The following is a 22,374-nucleotide window of genomic DNA, read 5'->3' on the forward strand; positions in this document are numbered from 1 at the left end:
TACACACAAGGAACATTTGAGCAACGACAGAACTCCCTGCTGATGGAGGAGTGTCAGCAGGCACTCCAGATACACCTCACAGGGACAATCCCAGACGCCTGTCTTTCAGCAAAAACCCCTCACCAACTGATCAACCAGAGGTTCTGCCTTCAGACTAATGGTGTTAGACAGTCATACCTATGCAGACAAGAATTTCTGCTGCTGTCAACTCTTTTATAAACAGTTCTGCTGTACCAATTAGTGTGATCTCTCCTAACTTAAATCAGTTTGTATGAATAAGGACTGCTGAAGACACCAAGGCACATGTCAAAATGTATTTCATCAACTAAACAGCCTCTGCTTGGGAAACCACATCAAAGGAAAAGGAAAAGGCACAGAGCCCAGGAACATGACAAAGGAGGTTACTGGTTGAAGAATGCCTTCTTTTCTTCAGGAAGGACTCACACAATCAAAAAAAAGATAGAAGAAAAAAAGATTTCGCGTTACTAGTTGAACAACCTGATTTTACATAGTCTAAACAAAAGATTTTGCCACTTGGGAGTATTATCACAACAGAATTTTTTCCAAGGAGAAAGGCAGTCATTTTGACAAAGCCATAAAAAAACCACAAAAGATCTGCCAACAATGCCCATGATGGGGGTGTTTGACCAGTGCTGTAAGTTCCAAGCATCCTTCCAATTCCTTCTGGTGACATAACTCTGGATGCATTAAATTTTTTTTGATTCCTGCTCTTTCAAGAAAAAGAAGGAAAAAAAAAGAAACAGACACGAGTACATAAAAGGTCTTGACAGATTATAAGATTCTGTGTATGAGCTTTAAAAACTCATCTCTCAAATAAGTAGCAAAAGGTAGAGCAGTGCCTTTTGCTCTGAGAAAAGGTCTGCCACTGATAAGATGAAGCAAGGTAGTGTCTAGCATTAAACAACTAAGTCATCTGTAAAAACAGGCCACTATGCCAGTCATGGTCCTGCAGCTTATAAGAGTCAACAATAATACCCAGTGAAATATCATTTATTAATCAATTTGTTACTTGCTGTATCTGTTTTAAAAAAATTAAATCTCCTTTCTTTGACAGTAATACTCAGGTTTTACCCCATACGATTTCTGTGCTCTTTCTACTATATTTCCTGTATGCAATTTTTTGCCAGAATTTAGGGCTGGGGTTTTTTTTCTTTTATTAATTTAGTAATAGAAACATCAGACATTACATTCTAGCTCTGATACTGCTTCAAGTTGTTCTACAAGTAAGGCTATGCCAGAAAGAGAATTTTAAGTAGGGTCAGGAATGCTGGGCACCTGCTGTTGCTTGGTCAACACTCCAAATCCTGTACCCAGCTGATCCACTCTGCACACAATCATGCAGCCTTTTAAATTAACCTTATTAACAAAATCCAGCCAAAGTATGTGCAAATATAGACTGTGTAATCTAGATTTATAAAGAAGTCTGTACATTGAGAAGGGTGCTGTCTCTTCCTCTAGGCAAGCACACCCTTTAAAAGGTCTTAGCATATTTCAGAATATTTTATCCTCACAATGCAACAGACAGTTTGACTCTGTGACACTCCAAAGGTCTCAAAAGCAAACCCCTGCTACTTGTGCTGCTGATACTGCTTGTTCACATGTCTGGATTCCAGACTTTTGCTCTCAGCAAGAGCTATTTATTAGCCACTGCTATAGCTTTGGATGCCACAGGAAACATGAGGAACAAATTCGTACAGATTGAACCACACAGCCAAGCTCCCAATATGCCAGTAACTTAGGGGAGGAACTGGAAGACTAAATACTTGACTGATCTCGGGTTAAACTGACTTGTCCTTGGCCACACAGTAAACAACTGGTAACTCTGAAATGAGAATCCCGCAGTCCCCACAGTCCCACACTCTTTGCCCCGAAGAATCCTGTTCACTTTTTTTTTTTAATAACAGATCCTGGACTAACTGAATAAACTGTGCTAAAACTAAATTTAAAGAAAATAACAGGGTGTTGCAATATCCAGTGCAGTCCTGATTCAACAGAAATAGTTTTCCACAGGAGTATTATTAAGGAAGTTGAGAACGTCCATAAGGATCATAAATCGCATCACATACAGCGAGGAAACATTTCAAAATACAGATTACACAAGTAAATATAAACAACTCGCTCTCTTGTGCTGACTGGGAGATCAATGGACAATTAGCAGAAACATAAGGACAATATTTTACAAAATATTCCCTAGTTCAGTCACTTTTATGCTTTTTCAGTCATTTATAGCTTTTCTTTTTCCTTTTTTAAATGTAAACCTGTCAGAACTCAGCAACAAAACCACACTAAGTTGGAATTTCCAAAATGGTTGTCTTATCAATAACAATAACAACACCTAACAACATCATGCAATTAAATCTGCTGATATGTATTACAGGATACTCTTCCATGCAGGTCAGCAGGTACAAGGATTAATAACTTTTTCCCTGTGCTTCAACAAATACAAGCAAGTAAGAGAAAACAAGAATAAAGCTAGAATTTATAGGAAAAGAAGATACAAGCATAGCAGTATTTGTGAAGTAACTCAGTGGCTCAGCAGACTGGGATGGAATGCTATTTCCTATTAAATTTTATATGATTTTGCTTCAAAATAATAGAGCTAATCAACAGCTTTTATATGCATGCACATGTGTGTACACACATCCCCATATCCCCTTAAGCCAGCCAAGAGGTATTAAAGACCTGGATGCTTCTGAACACCCCACCAAGTGTTTATCTAAATCTCTAGGCATGTAAATACTTCTTAAGAGTCTAACCCAAGAGACTCATCAGAGAAGCAGACTGGACTCTACACTGCCAAGATATGAGCTCTGTTTAATTTCAGGTTCTAGTCCTAAACAGCTGATAGCAGCTAAACTAACTACTAGTACATTACTATTACTTAATGCCTGCTTTTCAAGCAATATTTTATCCTTGTGTTTCTTGTAGCACAGCACAGCAAAGGCTTCTGTTATTTACATTTATAAATAACGACCAGATAGGTGGCAGGTATTTTATTAAACCATCTCTACATCCAAAATACAGAACCATCAAATGCCTTAGGGCACACATGCAGTTTAGGACAGCTTCTGTGTATGGTCTACAATTATCACACAGGAAACACTTCAGAATTTACCAATATTTAAACTATTGCTTGACTACAGAGTTACCTGTGCATGTCTGGACCCAACACTTCCTTGCAAACTACCACGCATATAGAAAGATCCACAGCACTGTGGCCTAATACATTTCAAATGGCATTAAGAATTCTGACAATCAGTAAATACTTTTCTCACAAAAATAAGCTGTGTGTTTAAAAAGTACACAAAAAGTTGAATACTCCAGAAAGAAGGCAGACTTGCACGACAAAGCTCAGATTGATGTCTTGGCAGCACTTTGCCACTTCAAATGGACAGATACATTTTTGCAAAGAAACACTGCATGATTATTTTCAAAGCTGGCTACCTACCCAAAAGGTGCATGAAATAATATTACATTACACACAGAAGACCCATATTTTACAGCATCCTTTTTTCTGCAATGAATTCAGTAATTTCTTCCAGAAGTCCCCTACCCACCTCCTTTTGTTACTTCTTAAATCCCACTCCTCTGCACTTGTAAAATTAGCTCAAGCTGGCACTTCTCTTACCTGTATCACCAGTGCCAGAGTTTGCAAAAAAGAAGCGTAAAGGAAACCATGGCAGAAATTACTGCTTTTGAAAGGGTAGCACATTGAAAGCTTCAGAATAATTTAATTTTGAGTCCTATTTAAAACATTAGCACTTTAAATTCTGTACTTCATTTGTGAATCTTTTCAAATTTAGCTCTACTTTCAGAAGGGGCTTGCTGCAATTTCTCCTTTCAGCCTGAGGATCCCACTTTCAGAGCCTTTGATGAGAGGTGGCCTGTAGCTGCACCAGTCATCCTCCGACAGCCAACACGGTTCAGACACTGGAAAAGAGGCGCAGGAATGGAACATGTCCCTGATAAGAGGCGATGTAGCAATTTAGTGCATTCCCTAAGCAGCCACCACCAGCTGGGTTCCCAGAGCCCTAGTGACAACTAAAAGATTGCTGAAGTGCTCGGTGCAAGGCTGAAGTATAAGCACTGCCTGCCTCCCTGGGAAAGAGACGGCAAAACTGATGCTCCTCTGTCCCATCGAGGTTAAATCAATGCCACAGTTCCAGTACCAGGCACAAAGCCTGCTCTTTGTTAGAGAATCATCGTCTTCACCAGATTGAGAAACAGGGGAGTTTGGCTCAGTGCTCAAAAACTGAAACAAGAAGCAGGGGAGGGGAGTGCAAGGCAATCACTTAAGCACTGACAGCGATTGTATTACACAGCTCTGTGCCAGGGGCACTCAGCTCTACCAAGGCACTCACCTCTGCGTCAGGTTTTCCTGGCAGTGAGTGTGTGTTCACCTCACCTTACAGCACTCAAGTGCAGAACTGCCACTTTTGCCCATCTCTTGAGTATTTCATCTAAGCTTTGTAGATTTTTCTTTCTCACAGAAAGGCAGCCATGCTCCTCGAGAAATGTTTTCTCCTTGCTTGTTAAACATTGGTACCCTTGCACTTGTTTTTCAATTTAGTCTCTTTTCACTACCACTGCTTCCGTTTGGTTTGATTTCCCCTCAGTTGCCTCAACCCTCGTTATCACTTACCTCTCTTTGCTTTATGTTTCAGTTTCTGTTATCTTGTTCTAGCACACACTTCTCTCCACCTATGCTGTATGTATGGCCCTGCTCAAAACCCGAGCAAATCACACATGCACAAAAGAAAAATAAAAAAGACAAAGGAAGAAAAAAAAAGAGCAGCCGCATTTGAGCTGGCAGCCTCCAGCAGCTGCCAGCAAGTAGCTCAGAGCTCCTGAGAGGGAGAGAAAAGAGGGGTAATTTCTTCCATTTTCTTCCATCAAACTTCCTTATTAATTTTCTTCCATGAACAGCTCTTCAAAATAACTGGTTTCGTGAAACAGATTCCCTGATATTGTGATTTTAGATTTAAAACCATCTAGACCCATTTTCCATTGATGCTAAAGCACCTCACATGCAAAATATTGACACTGCTGAACCACGGTAATTTCAAAAGAAATGGTTTTTCCACTAAAGTCATTTTCCTCATCACAGTGGGATGAGGATGGAATAAAGAGGGACTTGAGTTCCATCTGGCCTTGCCATCAGTATATATTGGTACTATGAAACAATTCATAATTACACCACTGAAAGCTAATTTTCCAGAAAAAGGTCTAATCATGATGTTATTTCCAGTGCTAAGTCCAACTCAGAGGGACAAAGAGCAGTCCAGATATGGTTCCATTTTGCTATGTAAGTGTTGAAAAAAAAAAAATTCCCATAGCTTGGAGCAGTGGCTTAATAAATTGTTCAGAAAAATGATACTTAGGTAGGAAACAAAACATTTTAGAATGATCAGTTACTTTGTGCATCTACAGATGATAATAATTGATTCAACCTTCTATCTTAAATATTCTCTGTCACAAGCCAGCTCCTCCTTCCTTTTCCCCTGCTAGTCTCTGCTTTCTGTTCCCAGCAAGAGACGCATATACTATTTTTCTTTTCAGTACTCTGTTCAGGAGTCATTTATTGGTACACCCTCATGTTCTTTTATCAAAGTACAAGACTGGTTTATCATATTAATTTATAATTTGAACTCAAGGTTGAAAGAATGAAGAGTCCTGGGGCAGAAATGTTGTAGAAACATCCCAGAGAAGATCCTGTACTTGCTGTTATTTTGAGAAACAGATAATAACAAAAGGAGTGGAAGGAAAACAGCTAGAAAGAGATAAAACCTATCTTTGCTTTCAAGGAGAGTTGCAATAAACCTTTCCTTGAAAACCTTCTATCAGCTTTGCTTTCTATCACATAGTTCTGTACCCTTTATGACTCCACATTTCACTACATTTGACCTTCTGGCTTTAAATTGCAAAAGCCTTTCCCAACATCGTGGCCACTGGAACTGCAGAACACAACAGATCAGCATCACCACATCACTTACTGTGAACACCTACTTGTCAAAGGACTTATAAAGTACTCCAGTGCCAGCTCAGAAAATGCAACACACCTTGGTTCTAAACCACCTGCAAGAGTGAAGGTCTTTGGTTAGAAGTCTGTCACTCAGACAAATTGTCACCAGAATGTTTTAAACTCTTCAAGTCATTAAACTCGAGTCTTCTCCTGCCTTTAGATCTGTCAGCAGCAAAACACTTTCTAAGTTCCAGGTGAGATCCTACAGCTCTACCAGGCAAGAACAAATATATGAACTAGAAGCATATAGAATGTTTAATGTTATTCTAGCAGAAAATGTTTAAATGAACATGTTTCCAGCACTTCTAAACCTAAAATGCTACATTCTTTCTCCTAGAATGCGTACAGTATTTGTTTGAGATAATTTTCCTTACTAAGCTTTTTGACAGAAAAATATTAAGTAATCAGTAATCACATGCAGATAATTATGGCAAGACCCTCAACCGCAGTTGTAAAAGTGTCTTTTATGTCTTTCCCCTAACACAGGGCAGCTTTCTCAGCTTCCTAATTACATGCATTCCTTATTCTTTTTAACCACTAACAGAGAGTTCAAACATTAGCCACTGAACAATGTGAGAGGAAATGTGTGTTGTACATTCAAAGGAAAAAAGAGCAGCTGTCATAAAACAGAAGCTTGATTCCAGCCACAGAGACCTAGAACAACATCTCAATGGCAGTGGCCTGGCATTTGCTACTCCAAGTCATACTGGTCAAAAGACTTGAACTCCAATAAAGAACAACTCAAACACAATTCTTCTCCCATTGCTCCCCCACAGTCTCTCACAAATGAGCTGGACCACCCAGTGATTAATGGAGCCCGTTATTAACTTACCCAGGCAATCTTCTGCAGTAATACCATTATCCTGAAGATGGACTTTCACCTCTAGGTCCTACAGGCTCTTAAACCAGCTGAACTTGGGCACAGCCACTGCTTCTAGTGCTGTAATTCTGAGACACATTATGATTGTGATATAAAGTCTTTCCTTTGGGCATGGTGATCCACCATCTCAAATGCTTTAAACTGGAAATCCGTATCACACTTAACATCCCACATATCCAGACAGGATTTCTGAGTGCACCCACTAACACTGCAATTTTCACTTTAACGGTTTGACCATGCCAGTGGGATGAGAAAGCGAGAAACACAGGCTTCACATAAGCATTTCTAAACTATAGTGCTTTTATTCTTTATGCCCTTGGCAGCTACTGAACTTTGGAGGCAGCAAAACCAATGAGAAGTACCTTCCAGAAACTGCATCCACCTCATTGCAAACTCGTAGTTTTGCAAAGTTACCTACATGCCACCTACTCCTCCTTGCCTATAAATCCAACTTCCTTGTGGCCAAATCCAGACACCTTCCAGCAAGTAAAATCCTATTCCTAAATAAAGCCTTCAACTCCATGCCATTGCATAAACCATGGAGCTCCAGTAACTACTACTCATACTTTCTGCAGACTTGTTCTGGTTCTCTGCATAGAAAGGTTTCACATTGCCCTTTGATAACTTCTAGCCGTGATCTTTCCAAGTCCCACTACATGACCTTTCCTACTCATTGCAACTGTTCAGTCAGAACATAAACAATTGTTCTGAAACAAGCCCAAATAAATATTGCTCTGAGGTCAGTATTTCAACATATGACCAAACAGCCTCTCCAGTTTGCTAACTATACCTCCTCTTCAATCAAACCTAAAAAAGCAGTGAAAAAGGACCATAGGACACTGAACCCATAAAAAACTAAGGCAAATGGTACAAATCACATCATTAGCATGAGATGGTATGCACACCAATGCAATGTTGCCTACAGGCTTAAATTAAATGCATACAGATATTGAAGAAAAACAGTACCATGGACAAAGGATAGTCTTGTCCATATATGAATGATGTACAAGACTCTGGACTCTATAATGTGATTTTGCATTTCTATAGAGAGTGACTCATTTCGCACCAGGCAGTGACACATCACACTATTACTGAGCATTTTAGTCAAACTTGTCTGCTAAAGCTATTCTTTAGCACATGCATTGTACAACAAAAACTACTTTGTCTTGCAAAACCTTGAACGCTCTCCTGACAAACCTCCACTGTTTTCCAAAGAACTCAACAGTGATGCCTACACATGCATTTCTAAATTAGCGAATTGAAAGTAATCATTACTGTACATCTCTCTAAAGGAAAACATATTTGTAAGTATTCAAATGTAATAAAGTAACCTATCTAAATTTTTAGATGCAGACACATTATTTGCTCTGCAAGCCTACTTAAAAGACTGTAATAGTGTCAGACTCAAGACTGTCCATTTTTCAGAAGAGCAGATACAAGTGCTTTTAATAAGAAAACCTGATTACACTAAAGTCTCTGACAGTAATTCAAATTCATTGATGTGAGATTTCAAGTAGCCAAGAACAATGACATACCTGAAACCATAAAGCTCCACACAGACAAACTTGTACTTCCATATTTCATTTTTCAAATCTAAAATATTGTTCCCTAATCTGTCTAAAATCTTGTTTGTGAAAGTTAGAATACCCTAAAAACAGAAGTGTAAAGTCAAAGGGCCATAAAAAAATACCTGTAGTTAACATCCTCCTTCACTTTTCAATTTCACTGACTTCTTACTCTGTTCCAAAATTTGTTAAAGAAAACATTCTGAATTTCTTTGAAAAGCAAAGCCTCAGGATTTTGATTCCAAACTATGATCTGTTTGGCACTTGCTTATCCAGCCAATATAGTGAGACAGAATGTGCATGAGCACTGCAGGCAAGTGGCAGCAGTGGGTGCATCCACAGTCCTTCCTTCTCGGGGTGACCAGGATGAGCAGCAAGACTCAGTGCTGGATACACACCCTGCACAAACCATTCCCTGTCTCTCTTCTGGCAGCTTGTTTCAGGTACAACTGGGCAATATTTTACCCCCTTTTCTCTGCATGGAGAGGAGCTAGAGCTGTGAATGACAAGTTACACACTGTGTGTTCTCACTGGCTGTTCTCACATTAACACTTCTTCCTCCCTGCACAAAGTTCCCAGAGCAAAAATTCACTTGGTAGTAATATCATCCTGATCTGGCCTTAAAACAACCCCTCTTTCTGAAGTTGTTCTTTGTGCTTGTAAGGAAGGTGTGGCTTCCTTTTGAGATACTCATATATACCCACTGCAAAGATGAAAAAGAATGATTAAGCTGTAAACCAAAACACTTAAAATCAGACATTTAAATAACCCCTTTACACACCTCCTTTCCAAGTAATATGAGAACCTTTCACGTTGTCTTCTTACTCCTTACTCCTGTGTGATTTAAGATGTTTCTACATTGGATGGTTCTCATGACTGAATTTAAAGGTTGCTTTTACAGATGCTAGTAAGTAATTGTCAAAGAAGTCCCTTAAAATGTTCTGTTTTACCCAGAGTATTGAGAGAACATGAGAAGTTACACATTTATTCTTTACTGTGTTAGCTTATCTCTTGCTACCTTTAACATCCTTTTACACCTTCACCTTAACTTGCGTTTCTGTTCTACATCATTTGTCACACTAGTCCTTACTCCAGTTCAGCAGAACTTCCTTCCCCTTACACTCCTCTCAGTTGAAATAAAGGCATTCTTTCCTTCCCTGAGGAAAATGTTGTTTCCTCCCTCCTTCAACAGCCTTCTCAGTCTTCCACTGAAGTCAGACTGAAGCCTCTCAGATCGTGCTGTGTAAGCCCTATCACTCAAAGGAATTGTAGGTTACATGGCTTGAGGTGCTGCTTTCACCAGGAACACTCCTTTTATTTACATCCACGTTGGTCACCATTTCACTTAAACCACTCATTTGTCCCGCTGGGACTCCAGACTTGCTGGAATACAGAGGCATCTTTTTGACTTCTTTATTTGCCCTCAAATGATTATCATAATCACAACAGTCACCACTAACCACAGGGGGAGCTGGTATCAGAGATTCCTTGTTGGCTAATCATTCAGAATATCAATGAGATACAACTCTTACAAAGCACAGCTTATTCTACCCTGTGAACAAAGCATTCTAATATTCATTCAGGTATTTTTGCATAGCTGCTTAGCCTTCTCTAAATCTTTTTCATCCCTGTGGAGACATTCCCTCCACTTCCCACGCACTGATAGCAGCTCTTGTGTGCCTACACTGTGAGCTGCTCCAGTGAGTTAATCCACCTGAAAGCTACTCACACATTTGAGCTGGGTTAGTTTTCAGATGGATAAGCTGCCTCTGACACCTCAGTGTGTGACTCAAGGAAGTGAGCAGGACCCTTCTCTGAGGGTAGAGCGAGGCCACCATAGCCTAGACTGAGGGTGATGCAAATTGCCATGAACTGCATCCCCTGTATGAGGGCATCCAGCTGTTAAAGCTGATTGCATTAACATTGTACTTGCACATGCAGTGGGAAGGGGTGTGTAAAAAAACACTCTAACCACCCACTGAGATAGTCTGACTTCAGTAATGACCTCTCTGCCCTAAGCCAGTTTTACTCTGTCCATCAATACCTCTTCATTTCTGTTGTCTTCATGTGACAACTACAACTGCCACTCAGTCTAGTGAAAAGCTGTGCTTTGCCTTGTTCTAGAAAATGTTGGCATATTGTCAGTCACAGTTCTGGATGAGTATTACTCTGATTCATAACTCCTAAGAGGAATTGATTGCACTTCATGTTCCCAGAACATTATGTGACCAGTTCCAGCACAATACTCTGGAATTAAACCCAGAAAGTGGATCCTTCACTCTTTTCTCAGGTTAAATTACTCAAGCTTATTCAAGAAGGTGGCTCCCGCTGGCTGTTGCAAAAGTTGACATTAAATACATCACTGGCTGTAGCACAGGCCTGACCTCAGGAGGGTCTCACCAGCTTTCAACACATCAGCGGACCCAGAGCTGTCACTGATGTGAAGCTGTGTAAGTATTTCAAGACTTCATGGAACCACATCCCAGTGTGTTACTATGCATCTGGGTCCTGTATGAAGTCTGACTTGGTTAGACTTTTTGCAGAATAGCCAATTGCAACATTTTTCTGTTAGAGTAACATGCTATTGTTATCTCTTTTCATCATTCAAAACAAAAAAATTAAATCCTACTTCTTCAAACAAGTGAGATCAACCAACACATAAATCACAGCCTGCCTGTGCAGAATATGGAATTAAAATTCATAAAACATGTAAATACTTTTTCTTCTTGAAAATACTTAACTGCATTGCATATTCCATGACTATACAATTGCCATCCTGCAACTCCATGACCAGAATTTTCTGCTTATTCCACAGGTTTACTGAAAACGCATTTCAATAAAAATCAGCTGTGATCTAAAACTTAAAAGTTCAATTTATTTTTTTTTTTTAGGCTGAATATATAATTAGGACACCAAGCACCTACACACCCTCAATACCCACATGCAAGACTAAAAAGATCACTTATTCACAACTGATGTCAGAGAGCCCTGTGAAAGGTCAGGAAAAAGTCGGGGCTAACGTAATTCTGACTTCTGTAAAGTCAGAATATACTTTCCTCATCTCCAATGAAGTCAGACCTATTCATTATACATTCAACACCACAAGCAGTAAATCTGCATCCTAGTAATTATCTGGCAAATACTTTTAAGCATCAGTGCAGGCCAACCACAGGAAAAACAACATAGACAAGATGTGGGCATTTTTAATAGTGATTTACAGCTTTAAACTCAAAGTTTATGTATTTGGGTCAAATATTCTTATATTTGTCACAGTTCAAGAGCTGCTAACACTAAAGGATATGTTCCAAATATTTAGGAGTATTATTTTTTAGTTTTTAAAAGTTACTACAGAACTACATATTTATCTAAAGTTCCTCGGCAGTGCCATAGGCTAAAGTGACAGTTTTAGTGAGTCCATTATCAGCAAAAAGATGTGGTCAAGATCATCCACTACAGAGCCCCAGGAGAGCTGTGCAGGGGAAGCAGAACAAGACTGTCAACAGAAGTTGTATAAAGCAAGACACACCGACAGTCAAAAATCATAATTTTAAGTTGATTTGGCTTAGAATTAACTTCTCCCCAAATCAGAATACTATTTCTCATCACCACTTCAGCATGTTTATCAGCAAGTCTACCTTGTATGCATGAAAAGTGAAAAATAATGTTTATTGCTCTTTCAGAAACTAGTTTTCATCACACAGTAATTCTTACACAATTCCAATCCACATAATTAAGTTAAAATTTTGTCCTTCAGTGTTATTAAATTGCTTCTTGCACTTTTTAGCACTTACACTAGCCATGTGGATTTTAAGCCACTATAAAATGGACTGAGAACTTCTTCTCTTACCCTTACTTTTTACTGCATATTATCTTGATTTAAGTGGCATCATTCCTACTTATATGAGCAGCCACTCCTGTAGTTTCCTGTGCTTTTGGTACAGTGTGAAACACCCACATTCTTCTGCCACACAGTCACACTCCCTGTTACTTGCTACTCAAGGCAATCCACCTGGTCCTGCTGTACATGGAGTGCACACTTGCCCTCTGTATCAGCAAGAATTTTGTCTGCACTGCTTGAAAGGTTTCTTGTCTTTTTTTTTTTTAAACCATTTTAGTTCAGTTTTCCCAAGTCTAAGTTCACATTCAGCATCAGAGCACTGTGAAGCAATGTGCTTCCTGTTCCTGGCTCTACTGCAAATACAACTTAATTTTTTAATGGTTTTACAGTCTCATTACCCAAATATTTTTAAAAATCCATCAGTGTGCTCCCATCAGCTCTGCAGCATTACTGACTTCTCTGGGATCCATGAGAGGCCCTTAGCAACATTACCCATCGGAAAAAAAAAAGGACTTAAGATATTTTTTGCTCTGCTAATGTAACCTGCGCTCTTCAGGAGTCGCAAAACCTAAATGGAACAAACAAACACTCCTGTGTACCTGAAAGTTTGTAATAATCCATGCTCCTTTCATTCACTTAATAGAAAAACTCCATGTATTGCAGTGAAAAGTGGAGAAGAAAAAAAAATATTATTTCATCCTTTGTTCACCACGACGAGTTTGGAGAGGAAGTCATTGTACCTTTTTGCCTCATTTTCGTAACTCCATTTCAAAACATACCAGTGGTTTTAGGCAGCAAGACATTGTTACAGCAACACCACAAATTCAAATGCAGTTGGAGATAATAGGGCTTCCCAGTCCCACTTCTAAGAAAGGCACACACTGTCCTGAGTCTCCACAAGGTACAATTCTTTCTAGTAGTAAGAGCAGCACTGCAGAAATGCACCACTGACTTCAACCATGGGGACAGAAAAGAACTTCCCTCACCATGCACACACAACTGACTTCCACTGTCATCAAACTAAACAAATGACAGAAACCTGAAAAAAAATCCCAAGTATGATTTATGCACAGAACAGAATTCCCCAGTGAGGTCTAAAGCACTAGTGCAAATGAGGTCAAACAGCTCTGTCCTCCTGTGTGGGCACGTGGCTTTGCAGCAAGAAATTCCTACAAAGGAAGGCAGTACATCCATCAGTAGCAAAACAAGCCAAGTGCCATGAAACAGGAACCTTTAACCATAGCTGAAGAGATCACTGAAGGGAAACCCTAAATCATCAAACTCACAGTGAAAATGCCATGGTTCCTGCGTTCTCCATACAAAACAAAGCAGTGGATATGGCCCTTTGAATCTAGTGGTTACTAGAACTTACAGGGGGAAAAAAGCAAGTAGAGATTATTCATAAACTAAAGCCATATAATGATAAACAGTTAATCCTAAAGGTAAGTAACAGTTGCTATGTTCCAGTGCCTCAGACAGACATCCAAGCAGCTCACACCAAACACAGAATTCATCCTGATGCTTTTAAAAACCTTATTATTTTCTCTGAAAGGAATTTCTAAAGAGCAGACTGGAACTGCTGGTTCTGAGCTGATGAAATTTATAGTCCTTGATTAGTAATTTACTCATTTAATGTGTCTTCTTCCCCTCTCACCATGCACACATCTATTGTGACCCAGATGCCAAGCTGACAGGTGCTGCATTCTCTGCGGGAAAGGAGGACAAAGCATTCCCATGTTTGTGGCATCCTCTGACCACACAGACGGCACAGGCACCAAATTTCACTTTCTAGCTCTCTCAACAGGACTGCAAAAGGGAAATGCATAATTTTGAATCAAAACACTGACTTTCTGACCTCCAATACTACACACTGTTTATGGCACTAAGTAAATTTCCCACACACACTTATTATTCTCTGCCTGAAATCTCCTTTCAGGCAAGGAGATACCATTGCCTGAAAATTCGAGTTTCTAAAACACTCCTTGCCTGTTCTAAAGCAGTATTAAATACAGTAAAGTTAATTGAAAATAGCATGTTCAGCCCTGCTGCAGTCAGTGGAATCAAATCATGTTTATATGGAAACTTTAATCCAAACTCATATCTACATTTTCCGTTTATCCATACATCTTATGCACAATAAATTTTTAAAAACCCACGAACAATACAGTGACTGGACATAGCATCTAAAGTCTGAAAACACATAATCTGCTTTTGGTTCTGCCACTGAAAAAGAACGGGAGCAGTGAGACCTACTTGCATTTGCAATGCTTTCACAAGGGAATAAAGGGGCTGTTACCATCTAGGACCATTAATACTTGGTTTCATTATTTTATCTCTTTTTTGCTTGGTTAAAAAAATATTAAAAATATTTTCCCCACTTTTTCCCCTTAGATCTGTAACCTGTCTACACAAGAACAGAAACTGCCAATCATAGAAAACACAATTTTAGAACCCCTTGATTTTCTTTGAGTCCTGGATTCTTAAGTCATGTTCAGTTCTTAACCAGGCTAATTTCACTGTAGTCATTACAGTTCATTACACACAAGTACAGTATCAAAAACGTAATTTAATTAGGGTAGTACAGAAACAGAATTGATTCTCATCAGAGGCTTGGCATTGTCCTTTGAATAGAAAGCATGTAAGGCCAAGTTATTTTTGTGTTTCACATACACAGCTGCTGATATCTGAGATGTTGCAGAAAATTAACTGGTATATTCTCTCCTCAATGCATATAATTCTTAGTAACTTTGATAACAGAAACATGTACACACTGATAGGACACTAGGGCTCTAGAAAATAGAATTCAAGGTGCAATCTGACATTTAAATAGCCCTTTTCTCAGTGGGCTTGTTAAAAACATTGTTAAAACCTGCATCTTCAACTCTCAACTAGGCATAAAACTCCAGCTGTGCCTTCCTTTCCAGGAACAGGAAAGAGACCAACAATGACAACTCAGCACAATATAGAATCAGACTACTGCAATAAACTGAGGTGAAAGGGGCATTAACATAAACAGGAGCAGTTTGTTATTAACAATATCATTATAAGACCAACTTTGGGTTTTACATGGGTCTTACCAGAAGTTATGAAGAATGGGACTCATTTTATAACTGGAATGACATGTGTTACAGAAAGTGTTGGTGTTTGGATGGCACAACAGACGAAATGTTATGTTAAGAACATTTCTATTCTTCAGTAATAGTTTGTTTTGGAACTGCAGCTGTATTCTGCCACTGAGTATATACATCTTTCTTGTCTTAACAGGAAGCAAGCCAAGCACTCGGACTGAGTGGACCATATTCTGCCCTCAGTTACACAAGTATGCTGCACATACCTATACAGGAGACCTTCATTGAGTCATCCAGGATTTCTATCAGTATAACTGAGCAGAATTTGTCCTCCTATACCTGTATCATAAAATCTGGCCCAAATTCTATAGAGGAATGCAGCTTCTTGGTAGAAATATATCTGTTCTAAGCAACTTTAAGTAACTCTTAGCAAATGATGCTGAAGAAAACTTCAATGCAGTGCTGCTGCTGTGCTTCACTTGGCTATTTGTTTTTCAGCATTGCAGGATTCTCAGGAGACTGCACTGCAATGTATTACCCAGCATGTGCCGCAGTGACTCAGGCAGCAGCAGGAGTTTGGGATGGAGTGCCAGCTCTCACTCGAACTTTCAGGATGCCTGTGCAAAACTCTTCAGCAAAGCCAACAATCTATAAAAGGAGATGAGTTCAAGGAGAAAGTTCAGCTTCCCTTCTATTATGCCACGCTATTTTCTACTGCAATAACATTCGGACTTCTATATATAAATATTTTATGTGTAAAATATAAATAACCTCCTTCCAAATCATAGCTGCATCTCTGCTAGATTCCCAATTTACTGAATTACGATCCCTCATAAGCTTTGAGAGCTGTGCTATTAAAGGCTGCAGAGCACATGACCACCACCTTCTGCTAATTTGTACCTGTGCTGACTGAAGCACTCACAGGTTCTTTTTGCTGCAGTTACGCCCTGCTGGCAGGCTACCTTAGCAAGGGACAAATATAGTTGTAGATGTGACTGTAAACGTAAAACTTGAGAGCTAGTTTTCCCCTCCTCCCAACTCCATCAGATATTTTTTTTTTTTACTATTGAAGATCAGCTTTATGCCACCAGGAACTGCCTTCCTATTTCCCAGCTCTTAGCCCAGCACTGGTCTCCTGAAACAAGCTTCAGTGTAAGAAGGGTGGGCTGCACAACCACAAGTCAGCCCACTGATTCAAAAGTGAGTCAGTGCTACTAATGTCAAAGGAAGAGGGGTTGAATTGCAAATGACTGTGCCATTACTGTACACCCTCCCCACCAAATCCATGCTGATCTTTGCCACAGGGCCACATTTCCCTTACACCAATAATTTTACACAAACCCTCAGCTTTTCCTCGTGTCATTTTAGGAATTTAAGATGAACAGTGTATAATCTATACTATAATTTTATAATTACTTGACTGAGTAACAACAGTCTCCAGTCATGACACAGATAAAGACAAACAATGCTGTCTCATTAGATATCTACATATACATAGAGGGATGTTATCTTTTGTCCTTGCCAGTGGCTGAGGGTTTACTCTCAAAACAGATAGGGGAAATATTCATTTCAAAACAGACAAGAAACTAAATTCTAATGTCTTTTTGACCACTGTCCTACCTCCACAATTCTGTAAGATTTGCAGACGAGTAAATTCAATTATCTAATAAAAACTAGGAACAGGATAGAAGCTCTCTCTCTCTACTAATGTCATGGATTCATCATGCCCAATTCAGACTGGATGTGAAAGCACAGTATCTTTAACAGACCGTAAAATAACAGCTTATAGTCCAAGGAAATAAATATATCTGCATGTAGTCAATAAAAGTTTCTTTTCACATCTTACTGTCAAATTCAGGTTCTCTTTGTATACAGTTTACCATAGTACTTCCTTCGCTAGCAAGCACTTGTGTAATTAAACTTTTTGTGTATTAACTTCATGTCAACATGGCATTTAAAAAAGGCTTAAATATTTTGTCTAGGCTGGTTTCTACTACATAAGAGAAAAGAAAAATAGTCAAAGAGAACAAAAAAAGCCCCAAACAACCCAACAACAAAATCCAATCACATGACTACTATCTGGGAACAAGGTGCTCTTGAATCTGATGTGGTCTTGATTCCAACACATTGGACCAAAATGCCACATAAATCAATGGAGCAAAAGCAGAAATCTGGAAGATAAGAAGCAGTACCCCTGCAACTGTTGGTGATAGCCAAAAGTTTAAAAAACATTAAAAAATAGAAAAAAAGGCTTTTAAAAAATTGCTAAAAAAATGCAGTGCCTGAGAAGACAAATGTTATTGAGGATATGGAAGAAATGAAAGCACAGAGCACATATTTTACTACACTAGCTTAAATCACTTTCAGAAAGCAAAAAAGTAGTAACAGATTTTGGTTGTTTGGTTAGAAAATCTGCTCCCCCTTGGGCTCTATGTATAGACAATAGAGCCAGCTCCTGATTCACACTCTCTTGGAGCCTCTTTCTTCCCTTACAATAGAAGAAGGTTTAAGAAACCAGCCTGCATAGGCTACAGTAGCTCTTGATGACCACATCACAAGTAAGATATTCACAATAATTGGCAGTCATGTGTTTCCTCAGAAAAGCATTACTTTCCACTGTCTCTGAGAATTTAAGCCTATGAAACACAATATGAATAAGCTGTTGAGAATGAGACTGCTGCTATACACAGCCTTCAGCTACAATTAATTAAAAAAATACATAAAAAGCATGTGAATTCAAAGTCAACAGCAGATTTTCTATGCCAGTATCATGGCTGAGCTTTCAAAACACCCTAAGGCAGAAAGGTTCTGAGCTCACCAGCCTCCAAATACTTTGAAAAATCACACATCTTTACACAGAGATCCTAACCTGGCTGCAGTTTCAGAGCACAGTAGAAATTACAAAAGCATCTGACACATATTAAGGCTTTCTTCTTCACTCTTTAGGCTTCCTGCTTTTCTAAACAGAAACACCACTCTAAAAATACTCCCAGTACACACCAGAAGATGCAGTCCTCCCACCATCTGGGTTATCCCACATGCACAACTACCATGAGAACAAGGCCTACAAAAACAGCAGGCAGAGATAACACACACCTACATCAAAAGGTTTCAAACTGAAAACAGGAAAAGAGATCAGATGTGCCAGAGGCTGACAGTGACAGGGCACAAATTCATGAACAGAACTTCCTGAAGGTTAATTAAAAATAATTATATTTGAAACTATATTTAAAAAAAAAACCTGAGAAAAGAAAAGCTGAATTCCACCAGACTTGCACACGATTTAATCAGCCCTGAGGAACAGTCTGCCCTCGCTTATCAGCCAGTGAGATGTGGTCAGACACCACACGAGTTCTGCTTGGTATTTTATCAGCCAAATGTATTATACTCAAGGGATCACTGCTGATATTAAATGGACAGAATGGAAGTCATCCTTATTCCAGTCCACTTCCAATTTAAAGAACTTCAGACCTAAATAAAAAGCATTGCAAAGAAAACGCTAATGGACCTGAAGGGTATTATCACTACGTAACAGATACATAAACTTTAAGTGACATATGAGCTTTGTGTCTATCAGTTCTGTGACACCAGAGGAAGCAATCATTAGGGTACAGATAATGCACAGCACTGCAGTTTTATATACTGGAATGTATAGAAAAACAGCTAAAACATGACTCACTCTGGGGTGCAGACCTGACTGCAGTAATTCCAGCAAATGATCATAACACAAGAGTTGTCTTCTAGATCTCACTACCAGACACTGAGGCGAAAACCAACACACACATGCCATTTTCAATGGAAAAAAAATACAGCTGGGTAAAAAATTCTAGGGGGAAACCAACAAGAACACATCTTGTGAATTACTAGATTACAAACAGAACCATGGTGACTTTTTACTACACCAACCAAGTTTGCAATAGTGTGTCACGCCTGACTTTGGCAAGGTCTTTAGTGACCATAAAAAGTTAGCCTGCTGACCTTTTATAAAGCAAACACTCATTTACTTAACCGTAACTTCAGAGAAACCAAGCTGACAGGCACCAGACAAACATCCCAAAATCTCCAATACATGTAAAAAATCCTAGGTATTCCTTGCTTTTCTCCCGGATTCTTGCAACTTGGAATTTAAGCCTACACACAAAGGTGATCACTGCTAGTCAATACTAAAGCTGTACATAAAGACACACAGAAAAGGCAGGCTATTTACAGAAACAAAACTGAAATGCATTTCTGGTGCAAAAAAGTTCTGCAACAGTTCAGTGGCTTACTAAGAGTAAACAGAGTTATTCTATAACTCCATTTATTTTACTTTAATTTACCTTTTTATAACTATACATCCATACTACTCTATATCTCACTTAGAACTGTGGTTTATTTCAGCTGACCAGAAGTCTATTTTAGCATGGAAACACTATCTTTTGAAAACATATAGATCTTGTCACTTTTTTGATATTTACTTACATTTCTGAATAAACTATTAAACATAGACTGTTTTAATCCACCTTCTTCACCCTTCAGATTTTTTGTCATTAGGTTCTGTCAGCATTCAAATATTACTCTTATTCCTTAATCACATGTCCTGGCACAAGTCTCATTCCCTCCAGTATTCCTCAGTGTCCTCTGGGACATTAGCCAGATTTTGTCATCTGCCCCCATTCTCCTTTGGGAACACTAAAGGAATTAATTTCATTCTTTCCCCAAGCAGTGCCTGTCTCTGCTGTTAAGTTTTTCCTTGGCATCTTCCATCCATTCAAAACGCAAAGGTCTATGTCTCCTTAAGTGATCCACTTGGAGATTTAACAAACCATCTTTGAGAAATACTTTTTCACACTCTGCATTTGCTTGGATTAGCGTTTTGTAAAAGAATTCCACTAAAGATGGAGTCCCAATATTTCCATTTTGCAAGTTCCACCTTATTTTTATTAGTTCAATGACTTTACAAGTCTGCACATGACTGCTTCTCTGTGTGTCAGAGATAAATATTTCCGTTATTTAGACCTGGATATTTTGACCTAATACATATACATATGCTATTTCTTCTATTATTTTCCCACTACTGTTTTGCCCAACATCTTATCTGAATTCTTCCAGAATGAGCTCTCAAGAAGTGTCTTATATTACCAGAGGCACAAAAAAAAAATTAAAAAAATTAAATTCTAGTATCTTATTCCTGCATGTTAATTTCCTAAAGAATATTTAAAGAGTATTTCTTTCCCTAAAGAAAGGTTTTTTAAATCAACTGATTTTAATTCCTTGTTCAGTCCTGCCATCAAAAATAAGTGGAAACTTTACCTTTGACCCATCCAGAGAAGAATATTCCATGACTGTGCATCACAATTCCTTACTGTAATGAACACTGAAAATCACACCACAACTTTTCAATAAATGCACAGTCCAATCCAATCTATTCTACTGTTCCTTTCTGCCAGTACTACTAACTTTATCAGATTCCAACCCTCCTTTGTTTTGTTTGTGTTTACCTGACATCTAGGCAGGATTAAGTAACTTGCACTGTTACCAGCTGCTAGACAAGATGGCACTTGTTCTGGTTACCTCTCTAACTCCCTCAGTTAAATACCTTCTGATCCTTGAGTTATATGCTCACCATAGCAAAGGTTTCATCACTTACCCACGTAAGTCAGATGCAAAACAAGCCAAAACTTTGAATACATTGTCGTTGGATTTGTTTACCCTGCAAGTCCAGTATTTTCTCAAAGGAACAGTGAAAGTTAACTAAAAGATACAATTGCATGACATTTTTCAGGATCAGTACATTCCATGAAGCAAGCACACTACTGAAACATTAGATACAAATATTTAGCATCTCTATATCCAAACAAAGTGAACATTCTGCACTTGGGCTGCTGACAAGCTGCACATCTGAAAGAAGACCTAGAAAGATGACAGCTAAGCACTCAATGAACCTTTATTTTTTCCACTCTCACCAAGACAAGAGCAGTTACTGGATTTGCCTGAATACGTTATGTACACTAATTTCAATATTACCGCTATCGTTAATGACAGACAGCAGAAACACAGATCTCTTTGGCTTGGAACAAGCTGGCAAAGCAGCTGAGGTTTCTAAACACCTTCAGTGGAAGAATCCTACTGTGGCCACTTCCTGAGCCCTGTGGGGCACTCTTGTGCCATCGAGTTCAGCCAGTTCACCTGCTTGACAGAAAGGAGCTTCTCTCTTAAAAGAAATCGGCTATACTATTACAGCGAAGCACATTACAAAAGAGTTAATGGGGTCAGGAGAAGATGAAGGGTCATCCTGGAAAAGCATCTAGAAAAAGAGGGAAAACTCTAGAAACATCTGATACCCTCTGCAGGACAAATACGTGGCATTCCAGGTAGGATAATCAACCAGCGATTTGTGGAAGATCAACACAATGAACTATTTAGGGGAAAGCTGCTATCCTACAGGCTGCAGCTTTAACTGAGGCCTCAAAGCATGATCACGAATCCAGCACTAAACAACAAACACTAGTAACTAGAAGACCCCAAGCCCCAAGCAAGAGAAGGGAACGGGCAACCCTCTCCTGTGAGGATCAACACAAGAGGCTCAGAGGCAACACCACAAGCCAAGGACCCGGCGGTAACGCCGAAGGAGACCCTTCCCGAGGTGATGCCGCCGCAGGTCCAGGAACGCGCCGCGCGGGAGCGGGCGCTGGGCGAGACACCCACCAACAGCAGAGCCCGCCGGGGGCTCTGCCCGCGCTCGGGGCTCTGCCGCCCGCCCGGGAGAGCTCTGTCACCGCCGCCCTTACCTGGCTGGCTTTGTGAAACTGCTTCTTGAGCCCCGCCACCGACATGTTCCCCCGCGGCCCCCGGGCCGAGGGCCGGCAGGTCGCCGCAGGTCCCCGCGGCCGGCCCGGCCTCTCGCTGCGCCGCCCGCGCCGCGCCGAGCATCGCCCTCCCGGGCCCGGCCGGCGCCGCCCCATTGGCCGGCGCCGCGGTACATGCAAATGAGAGCGCCG

General features: G+C 39.7%; 1 protein-coding gene across 2 annotated transcripts in view; it reads right to left on the bottom strand.

Annotated features, from left to right (window-relative positions):
• Positions 1 to 22,374, bottom strand: part of SH3GL3 (SH3 domain containing GRB2 like 3, endophilin A3) — a 61,612-nt gene that overhangs the window by 24,624 nt on the left and 14,614 nt on the right. Inside the window, exon 1 of one of the 2 annotated variants that reach the window (XM_027644374.1) lies at positions 22,165 to 22,282. The exons of the other annotated variant lie outside the window; for it this stretch is intronic. Coding sequence (XP_027500175.1) covers positions 22,165 to 22,209 — 45 coding nt within the window. The 5' untranslated portion in view covers positions 22,210 to 22,282. Of the gene's footprint in view, positions 1 to 22,164; positions 22,283 to 22,374 lie in introns of those variants that run through there. 2 annotated transcript variants of the gene reach the window in all.

Source organism: Corapipo altera, unplaced genomic scaffold (genome assembly GCF_003945725.1).
Source record: "Corapipo altera isolate COAL_440 unplaced genomic scaffold, ASM394572v1 50, whole genome shotgun sequence".
Taxonomy (NCBI): Eukaryota; Metazoa; Chordata; class Aves; order Passeriformes; family Pipridae; genus Corapipo; species Corapipo altera.